An 11,669-nucleotide genomic window follows, 5' to 3' on the forward strand; every position below is an offset into this window, starting at 1 on the left:
AATTGAGAAAAAGGTTTGAATTTATATAGAAATGTTAATTTTAATTTTTTTTAAACGGCTAGAAATTTGACTGTTGGGGTGCCCCCCCCCCCCCCCCCCCCTCACCCCTTCCCCGCCCATAGTCCCCTCCACCTCTCCCCCCCTCCGCGCCCCACCTAACCGCGCCCCCCGGCGGTGTTTGAAGCCCACCGCGCCTCTCCCCCCCTTTCGCGCCCCCACAGCGTTTAGTCTAAAGGGGCTCGAACCATAGCGGGGCAACATAGTATTGGGCTTTAAAGCCCCAGTGCCCACGTTGCGATGACATAGGCACTATGGATGGGCTTTAAAGCCGCCTCCATAATGAACAGCCTTATTGTATTCTATCGGTTCACCACACGTTGGAACATGGTCGTGCCAAGTCAACCTCTTTTTTTTTATTTAGTTTTAAATATTTTCTATGTTTTTTTGGGGGGAGTGGGGGGTAGTGATATATGCTTATGATTTTGTGCTGATATCGTCGATATCGATCCCGCCGGTTCACCTTTCAAGCTTTGACGAATTTATAATCTAGTTTAGTTTCGGTGTTATAATCCGATACCGATCGAATTTGCGTTGGTTAGCCAATGAAATGTGTGTGTTTTGTTTTTTTTAATATGTTACTTTGTTGTATTTGAGCATTGTTGATTAATTCTTTTGTTAGTTTAGTTTCGGTACCGTAATCCCATACTGACCAAGTTTGCGTCAACTTGCAGCTACACTAGCCGCACCGTGCTGCTTTTATCAACCGACTATAAATAGTTTCAAATATGTTTTTTTACCATAAGCTAAATGAGTGTCGATACCGTTATTTATGTTTACTTTTTTGGGTTTTGTTACCTAATTATTATTATTATTATTATTATTATTATTATTATTTTATAAAAAAGAATGTAATATCTATCTATAATAATATATATAAATAAAACCCCTAAAATCCTATGTGTCGCGATGTGGTTGCTCCCCTCTTTTATGGAAGCCACCAGATTGCTTGATTTTTAAATGCAGGTCTCTCATTGATTTAACCCAAATTCATGGGTATGGGTCTTACCAAAACCAGATTGCTCTTAAACGGGTTTTAACATCTCATTAAATTAAAAATTTATCTTACCAATTATTTGATAGGAAAATCCTATAAAATAGGGATATACTAAAATTTAATATCCAATTTAAAAATAAAAAGATATTATTTATAATTAATAAATAATTTTATAGTAAAAAACATAAGCAGGCCATGGGTCACCAAATCAGATAGATTTTAAACGGGTTATAACATATCATTTTTTTATGAAACCCTGCCATCATCAAACTCTAACTATGTTATTAACTTTCTTATAATAAAGAAAATTAAAATCCAAAAAGTAAATATTAAAAAACAAAAAATGTAAAACAATCATTCTTTCAATCCATCAGATTGCTTTATTTGTAAATGAAGGCTTCTCACGCATTTGACTTGAATTCACGGGCAAAGGTCTCATCAAACCCATATAGCTCTTAAACGGGTTATAACATCTCATTATATTAAAAATTAATCTCATGAAATATTTGATATGAAAATCCTATAAAACAGGGATATACTAAAAATTAATATTCTCTTTTATTTAAAAAAAATATTATTTATAATTAAAAAATAATTTTATAATAAAGAAAATAAATGGGTAATGGGTATCACCAAACCCAGATAGTTTTTAAACCGGATTATAACATATCATTTATTTGTAAAACCATTTAATCATCAAACCTCAAGTATATTTATTATTAACTTTCTTAAAATAAATAAAATTAAAATCCAAATATACATATATAAATATTGACAATGAATAATATAAAACAACCCCCGTAATATGGGGAATAAAATCTAGTATCTTATATAATAACAAATGTTTACGCGGATGAATCTTTCTCCACTCGTTCTTTTTAAAATGCCATAAGCAAAATAAAAATTACCCCTCTTGCCAAATAAGGAGTTAATCACCACTAGCAATTCCAAATAAGGAGTTAGTCGCCAATACCAACCCCTATTACTTACACCTCAACATATCTTACATTCCCCGCCATTCTTCTTACACACCTACTTAATCACCAATACTAATAGCAATGGCCCCTCTTGTGGTTGGAAAAAAAAAATCTGAACCCCCATGTGATCAAAAGCCTCAAATGAGCCCTAGTTTTTTAAAAAATTCCCATAATCTGTTATCTATCACTGGAGGCATAGCAAGATATAAACTTGGGAAAGTCCCAGGAATGTCCATTCTTTGTTAAGGAGTCAAATAAATGTCCATAGGAAATAAAAATTCCAGGAATGCCCATGGCAACGCCGTCGCTCCCTATGACCCGACCTTTTCTGCTCACCCAGCCATCAAGCAACACCTGCCAAGGTTAACGGCGGAACCGACGGAACCACTAACACCAGCTCCAACGTTAACCGTGACAGGTGTTTGTAACATATTTCAACTTCTACAGAAGTACAAAACTAAAGACCTCATAGCAGAACTCATATTCCACACAGCACCGTGCATCAAGGCAAAGAGAGACCTTTTTCATCACAATACAAAGAGTCTACATAAATGCTAAAACAATTATCACACCAATCAAATACCAAGTGTAAGCAAAACATAAATAAAACAAAAGAAAAGAATAGTCAAAAGAGTTGCAATTAAAACCATCAGTAATTCAAAACGCGTGTTTGTAACATCAAAACATCTTGGAACAAAATGCATGTCATAATAAAACCCGAAAAGAAAATGTGCCCAACCACATAACGGATGTTCATAGATCTTATAATACAAGTGTGACACCCACAAACAAACACTACCACCAAACCAACAATTTAAACCTTGATAAATTACTCAAAAGCCCATGCATTCTCCCTGCGCACCTCTTCCTCCTCTTCCGGTGTGAAATCATTCTTGATGTTAAAGGTCTTACGTATCTCTTCAGGTGTCTTACCCTTGATCATATCAGCAACTGTTTGGCAGGTGAGATCCAAGAGACTCTTGATGTTAAGATAGTTAGCCGCCTAAAACAAAAACATTAAACCTTTTAAATCATACGTTCATAAACCATCACAAGAATGTAAATATATAGTTACAAAACAACTTTGTACATCTTTAATACACACAACGAAATAACAATTCAAAAATGAAGCTTTTATGGTTTTTTAATCATATATTGATGGACCAAATCAAGAATATAAACATATGGTTACAAAAGATATTGGTGCCACCCTTAATACATATAAGCAAGTAACAATTCAAGAATGTAAACATATGAATACAAACAATTTGTTACATCTTTAAAACACTTGTGCAAGTAACAATTAAAAAATCAATCTTTTGTGGTCTTTTGATTAAAAAGATCTCCCCTTCAACACTTTCAAACACAATTCAATTTATGCCAGTCAACTTTAACAGCATACAACAGGCTCAACTGCTTTAAACAAACCAAAAACTGCACATAATCAAGTATCTAACAACAATATGGTAATAATCATCCAAATAGCAATAAAACAAAAACCTAATTAGCCACAACATCATATTATGAGATGCACAAATATAAACATTACGCCATTAAACGGATATCTAAATTTATCCCCAAAATAATCAAAACAAGATAACCAAAATTAAGTCACAGGTATACACATTAAAACTTAAAACAAACAATAATTAATAATGAACCCAAAAAGTAACAATTCAAGAATAAAACATTTGTGGTTTTTTTAATCATATACTCATAAACCAAATCAAGAATGTAAACATATAGATCAAACAATTTGTTACAGCTTTAAAACCCATATACAAGTAACAATTCAAGAATAAAACTTTTATAGTTTATTGATGATGTATTCGTAAACCAAGTAAGAAGGTAAGCATATAGATACAAACAATTTGTTGCATCTTTAAAACACATTTACAAGCAACAATTAAAGATTAAACTTCAAAGTTTATCGCCGATATATTCGTAAACCAATCAAGAATGTAAACATAAAGATACTAACAATTTGGTACAGCTTTAAAGTATAAGCATATTGATATAATCTTTAACAATTCAAGTATGAATCTTTTTAATTTTTGATTCAAAACATCCTCACTAGTCACTACAAGACTCTAGAACACAATTCAATTTATGCTAATAAACTATAAAAAAATATATACAGAAACCTCTACTATTTTAAACACTCCAGCAACTGCACATAATCAAATCTTGCACTAACCAATATCTAACAATACTTTCCAAATAACAATTTGAAAAAAAAAACCCCAAATTAGCTACAAAATCATACAACAAGATGCACAAAAACACCAATTACATTATAAAACAAAACCCTTAAATTATCCCCAAAAATAATTAAAACTTAACCAAACAATAACCAATAACAAATCAAAACAAAATTAGAAAAGCACATACCAAAAAACCTAAAACTAATTTAAACACTCCAGCAACTGCACATAATCTAAGTATTACCAAAATCATACAACAAAATTCAAAAAGAAAAAACACCCATTTCAACATAAAAGAAACCCTAAAATTACCCCCAAAAGACATACCAAAATGAGATCAAAGAGCGTGCTTTGATCCACCTTAACAAAATCGGCATCAAAGGCTTTAATCTCCTCTTCAGTGAGATAATCTTCGGTAGTGGGTGCCTCGACATGCTTCTTGCAGTACTCGATGACCTTGGAGAGGATCTTGCTGGTGACGTTGGGCAGAGGGATGCTGGTGTCAGCACACCCGTCTTCGATCATGTGTTTGATCGTCTGGGATTCCACGGCCACCGCCTCGTCAACCTCGAACGTCTCGCCGTCGGAGCTTCGTAACACGATGGTCTTTGATGATGACATGATGATTTGGAAATTGGGGAAACTTGGGATTGGTGTGATGATGAGATGAATGAAGGGTGTGGTTGTGTTTATAGGGAAATCTGTTGCGAGTTTTGAGCAGAGGATATTTTTATAATTTAAAGAGTGAGTTAAGGGTATCGTGAGCAAAGAGTTTTTATATTTTAAAAAAAATAATGATTTTTCTGTATATTTAAAAAGTTACTATTCATCCTTTATAATTTTTTAATATATTTTGAAAGTGGTTGTGAATGAATAAAGAGAAAAAGGTAATGATAAAAAGTATAAAAAGTATTATTTAATTGAAACAGAGAGAGAAAATAAAGTGAGTTTTAGTGTAATTTTGGGTTTGGAGATAGGGAGTGGGATGAGAATGCTCTAAGTTGGGTTTTTATAAATTGTAAGTAGTTAAACGCGAAAAAATATCAGATATCGGTTAAAAATTGATATATGAGATATTGGTTATTGCAGTGAGATATCGATTGGATATTGGCAATTTTAGTATCATGTAAATTTAAAATTTATTTGTATAATTAATAATTCAGTATAGTCACATACCATTAACAGATTAACCTTTTGTAACTTGCAAAACACTAACAATCATAGCAAGTAAGAATTGATTAAGACTTAAAAAAACTAACATTAAACAGTAAAAGTTGATAATTAAGACTTAAAACACTGATATCGGGAATATCAGTGATATATCGGTCAAATATCTGTCCAATATCTATCAAGTATCGCTAATATTATCGGTACCGATATTCTAATCGATATTTTAACTGATATTTCACCCAGAGACCAATAACCGATATATCACTGGTATATCGGTGACATATCGGCGACATTGACTGCATTATTAAATTGTGTGAAAGTGTACTTTAGTGTGAGGGGATTTAAGTGATGTGGTTTTTTTTTATTTTGTGGAAATGGGTAAAGTGTACGACACCTATGGAGCACTCTCCCTCCCCTTTGATGTGAGGATGATGATCGTGGTCACTCCCATCACGTACTCTCCCTATCCTTTTTTAATATTAAATAAAATAAATAGAAAATGGAGATTGAGGAAATTGTGTATACTCCTATGTTGAAGGGCGATGTTAAACGAGAGGGGAAAGCTAACGTGGTGTATATATGACGAGTGAGGGGAAGGGTGTTGAGGGTTGTATACCCCTTAGCCTTACGGTGTGTTTGGGATTGCTTATTTAATTTAAAAAGAACTTTTTTTTATTTTGATAAAATGGCTTATTAATTTATGAATTTTTAAATTTATGAATTTTTTAAAATGAGTTTTTAAAAAAGGAAAAGTTTCCAAGATGTCCTATTAAAGGATAGAGATTCCATTTTTGTCCACACAAATAAAAGTTTTCAAAAATGTCTTCTATAAGCACGCTTTTCACGACATGTTTGGCCTCAACGCGTCTTTCACGAATTTTTTGGCCATTGAACACATCGTTCACGATTTGTTTGGCCACCAAACGCGAATTTTCACGACCTGCTAGCCCTCCAACGCGTCTTTCATGATATGTTTGGCATCTTAATTGTATTTTTGTTTTTTAATATTACATTATTATAATTAATTTTACTCATACTTTTTTTTAAAGTGTGTAATGGATTTTGAGAATTTGATGGGTGTAGTAGGTGAATCAGACACAATAAGTTAATAAGTTACACTTTCCCAACTTATCAAAACCTCCTTATTTTGTCTTGTTGATAAGTTAAAATCAATAACACCTTTTTGTTTATCAAACAAGTTATATAACTTATTAACTTTTTGAAAGTTAATAGGTTATAAGGAGACTCAAATAAGCAATCCCAAACACCGCCTTATTTGAAGTAGTTAACATATATAGAGCATTCACATCATTATTTGTGAGGGAGTTTTCAAATGTAGAGAGTGATTTAGGGTGTTATAAGTGGAAAAGAGAGAAATGTAGTGATTATTTTGTAAATTTGAAAAGTTACTATTCATGACCTAGAATTTTTTAATATATTTTAAAAGTGAGTATGGCTGAAGGAAAAAAAAAATGGTAATGATAAAGGTATAAAAAAAATACTATTTAGTTGAAAAGAAGAGAGAAAATGTAACGAGTTTTCGTGTAATTTTGGATTTGAAGATAGGAGAGAGATGGGAATACTCTAAATGGTTGTGAGTAGAGAAAAGAGAAAATGTTACTTATCATAAGTAAATTTGAAGTTGCAACTATAATATTTTAATATTTGTTAGTGGTTATAAGTGAATGAGAGAGAAAAGATAATTAATGATAAAAGTATAAAAAATATTATTTAATTGAAAATAAGGAAAAAAATAATAGTGATTTTTATTGCAATTATAGACATACAGGATATGTTGGGCATGCTCTCAGTAGCTTTTTCATCTCAATCTCTAAAGTTACATTAAAAACCAATATATTTTTTCTCTCTCATTTTCAATAAAATAATACTTTTTTATATCTTTACCATTGCATTTTCTCTCACATCCAATCACAATCACTTTCAACAAATATTAAAATTTTATAAATTATGAACAGTGTTTTTCCAAATTTACTCATGAACATTAATATTTTCTTTATCCTCCACTCACAACCACTTACAACCATACTCTAAAAAACAGAGAACCATACTCACATAAATTAGAGGAGCTGTTGGGAATGCTATTAGGTTGCATTAATTTTCAAAACGGAAAAGGTACTATGCACCTAAAATGTATTTAAAAGATATATTACAGACGTTATTGGTATTAAGTTGTATATAAAAATATCAATGATATATTATAGAGGGTTATTGAGTTTAAATACTTCTGACGATTGTTATTAGTCGCCAACATTCCTAATTAAAGAAATATTACCCATGACTCCTAATTTACACATTCTTTTTTTTTTATCACTCTATTACTAACAGAACATTAACAGCGTTAGTGCCCATATTAACATTGGCCATTTTTTATAAATGAGTTGAAATTTTTAAATGATTGGTAATTTATAATTATAATGATATAAGTGGGTCGTTGTAATACCCCAGCTAAAGCGGAAACGCCTGAGTGTGACGTACAGATTGCTCAAACATACATGACACTATTGGGTGACCATGATAACATTAATTCATTTAAATATTCATGTAACACAAGCTTATCAAATAATACAAGTTGTAAACAAATAAATAAACGAAATGATAAGTTGTTCTTTGAATATCCTATAAGTATGCTATGTGTCTTCCAACCTTCATCCTCGTATCTCTACACCTGTAGCATATGTATAAAATAAAGTCACCTATGAACATAGCCGTTGAGATTCCCACAGTTTGATATAATACGTAAAAATCATATAATTCAATGAAACTTGTGAATTGAGCACATAAGGGTTCTTTACACACAATGCAATGGACCTTAGTGTAAAGAACAAATGAGGTCATTTCCAGTTGGGGATGCCAACGTACTCGGATATGGGGTCCCTTTTCCACTCGATACAAATGGACCTGAGTGCAAAGGGGGACGTATAATCATACTTATTGAGGCAACCACCGAGCAAGTAATTCTGAGCAAGTAATCAAGTAAACACACAAGTCCATGTAATGAATTGTAGTTTGTAAGCAATATGATAAATCTTGAGGTTTTGAGTAGGATACATATACTACCCCCAAAATATGAAAACTTTTAAAAAGGGGGTGTGAGAAACTCACCTTAAGAGTTGATAAGATATTGATAACCGAATGCGTTGTAAAGATTGTAAACGGCGTACGAACCGAAAGTGTCACAAAGCCGACTTGAAGGATTCGCACTAGCTAGGATAAATAATACGAGACTTTAATCGAGAATCTAACGGGATTATATATTGATAAGTTATGTTGAGGTTTTGAGATTATAATACAAGTTTTACCAATCTTTATTATTATATTATTATTTTAGTTTACATAATTGCGATTATAATATTATATTATTATTTTATAGACGACGACGTGAAGAATAATAATTTCGGGATTCTTGAATCAATAATTATAAGTTAGAAATTAATTTAACGTGTTAACGAAATGGGTTTTAATATTTTAAATGTTACGATATAGATTGTTATTGATTTTTAATTAACATTTTACGAGAGTGGAAGTTCGGTTTTTAAATGAAAATAGTGAGATATTATTTATACGTAATTTATATAATTTAAACTGATTTTTAGGATTTTATTATGATTTTAAAAATGATTTAATAAATAAATGATATATTAAAAGATTATATAAAAATTAAATGGTTGACCCGGGCTTCGAATCCGGTTCTAAGTGTTATTATAACAAAGAGCTAACCAGTTGAGCTATGGAGTCATTTCGTTTAAGTTATGATTTCTATTAATTTTATTATCCAACAGTTTTAATCAAATTGTGTTTAATATAACAAAAAGGCTAACCCGGGGTTTCGAACCGGGGTCTGGCAGTTTACACACGTGAACTGTGTTCTCTAAGATTGACTTGAGAAGTGGTTACCATCAGATTCGGATTTATGAAGGGGATGAATGGAAAACGACTTTCAAAACCAAGGAGGGGTTATATGTGTGGCTTGTCATGCCCTTTGGCTTGTCGAATGCTCCTAGTACTTTCATGCGATTAATGAATCAGGTTTTAAAACCATTCTTGGGTAGTTTCATTGTTGTCTATTTTGATGACATCCTTGTGTATAGCAAATCATCAGATGAACACCCATCCCACCTATTAGAATTGTTTAAAGTACTTGATCAAGAAAATCTCTAGGGGAATTTGAACAAATGTGAGTTTTTTTGCTAATCAAGTAGCTTTTCTTGGCTATTTAGTTTCTGAACAGGGAATCCAGGTTGATGACAAGAAAATCCAAGCCATTCCTGAATGGCCGGTTCCCCAATCCATCCATCAGGTCCGAAGCTTTCATGGCCTTGCTTATTTCTACCGGCAGTTTATTAAGAACTTTAGTTACCATTGTAGCTCTAGTAACCGAAGTGACCAAGTTCAAGCAACTTACTTGGACACAACAGGCACAAATTGCCTTTGAAGAGCTCAAGATGCAATTATCTTCCACTCCGGTATTGGCACTACCTTGTTTTGATGAAGTATTTGAGGTCGAGTGTGATGCGTCCGGGGTGGGAATAGGGGCTGCTTTGTCACAGCTGGGCCGCCCAATTGCCTATTTTAGTGAAAAGCTTAACGATGCAAAACGACGATATTCCACATATGACAAAGAATTTTATTCCATTAATCGAGCCTTGGATCATTGGCAACATTATTTGATTTCCAAAGAGTTAATTTTACATTCGGATCATGAGGCATTAAAGTACATTGGGGCCAATATAAATTACAGCCTCGTCACGCTAAATGGCTGGGATTTTTACAAGATTTCACTTTCACCATCAAACACAAATCAGGCAAGATCAACAAAGGAGCTGATGCACTGTCTCGTAAGTATTACTTACTTAACTCCCTCTAGTCGAAAATTATTGGGTTTGATTTGTTGCAGAATTATTACGCTTCGGATTCTGACTTTGGGGAGTTGTATGCAAGCTACCAAAATCATGCTAACAGCGAATACCATGTCATTAGTGGTTTTTTATTCAAAAGGCAGCAACTTTGCGTCCCACGCCATAGTATCTGGTTTGTCATCATACAGGAAGCTCATGAAGGAGGTTTAGCGAGCCACCTAGGCCTTGATAAAACGGTATAGATTATGCGAAATCATTTCTTTTAGCCTAAAATGCATTGTGATGTTGAGCATTTTATCAAGCGTTACCTACCATGCAATAAAGCTAAGGGTCCGTTTTCTTCTAACGGGTTATATATGCCATTACCGGTTCCAGTTGTGCCTTGGGAAGATGCTAGCCTTGATTTTATTGCTGGATTACCATGCACTCAGCACCAAAAGGATTCGGTTATGGTGGTGGTTGATCGATTCTAAAAAATGGCTCATTTTGTTGCCTGCCATACTACGTATGATGCTGTCCAAATAGCCAACCTTTACTTCAAAGAAATAGTGCGTCTCCATGGGGTGCCAAAAACAATGGTCAGTGACACAGACGTTAAATTTCTTAGCCATTTTTGGAAGACTTTGTGTAAGGCCCTGATCCCGGTAGCCTTACATTCGGTGTTGGATTTACTCATAAACTCAGTTCGATACAGCGGAAGCATAATCAATTTGTAGCGGAAACTAAAACTTGTTACATAACAACCTTATTCTCTAACTATTCTTCAATATGGATAGCCTCGTATGTGCCTCAAGCTTGCCACGTCATCACAATACCTGCATGCATACTAAAAGTCAGCTACACGCTGAGTGAGTTCTAACATTTCTTTCTTTTAATTAAATTTCAAATTATAATTAATTCACATTCTTTATTTATACGTGACGTAACACTCGTCTATAACTAGTCCCGTACGTACATGCTCATAATCGAGCCTTCTACTCTTACTCGTAATCGAACCCTATCACATTAAAGGGATTTGCCATCCTAACTTGTTGCGCGTGCATGAGGCCCGAAGGCTCTACGCACGAACATGCAATCATTCATTCACATCAATAACCATATTATTATGCTACGCATGTAATTGATAGGACTTGTCCCCTACCTTCTTTCTGTTCTATCCACTGACTTTTACCCATACAATTAGTATTCATAGGTGGACCATACATTCACACAACATATATCTATGCATTTAAAATTATCATGCAATGACTACATATACCCACATAACTAATAGCTACTGCACTTAGTATCCGTATCTGGACCGCCTATTCATTGTATTCATATCTGGACCGCCTATTCATTGTATCCATATCTGGACCGCCTATTCATTGTGTCCATAACTGGACCA

The 11,669-nt window shown here is 33.4% G+C and overlaps 2 protein-coding genes across 2 annotated transcripts; one reads left to right on the forward strand and one right to left on the reverse strand.

The window, feature by feature from the left end:
- Positions 1-2,746: 2,746 nt before the first annotated feature.
- On the reverse strand, positions 2,747-4,867 carry LOC143602823 (SKP1-like protein 1B). The gene is made up of 2 exons (XM_077079809.1): positions 4,563-4,867; positions 2,747-3,034 (listed from the first exon to the last, which is right to left on the reverse strand). The coding sequence occupies exons 1-2, from the start codon at positions 4,854-4,856 to the stop codon at positions 2,861-2,863; spliced, it is 468 nt and encodes a 155-aa protein (XP_076935924.1). The 5' UTR covers positions 4,857-4,867; the 3' UTR covers positions 2,747-2,860.
- A 4,869-nt stretch (positions 4,868-9,736) lies between these two features.
- Positions 9,737-10,518, forward strand: LOC143602821 (uncharacterized; the record flags this gene model as incomplete). Its single annotated transcript, XM_077079808.1, has 2 exons — positions 9,737-10,261; positions 10,321-10,518. Coding segments are annotated over exons 1-2 (723 nt in total), but the record flags the coding sequence as incomplete, so codon positions are not given.
- Positions 10,519-11,669: the final 1,151 nt, after the last annotated feature.

Source organism: Bidens hawaiensis, unplaced genomic scaffold, assembly GCF_021521415.1.
Source record: "Bidens hawaiensis isolate Kalapana, Puna unplaced genomic scaffold, B.hawaiensis_p1.1 tig00059896_1, whole genome shotgun sequence".
Lineage (NCBI taxonomy): Eukaryota > Viridiplantae > Streptophyta > Magnoliopsida > Asterales > Asteraceae > Bidens > Bidens hawaiensis.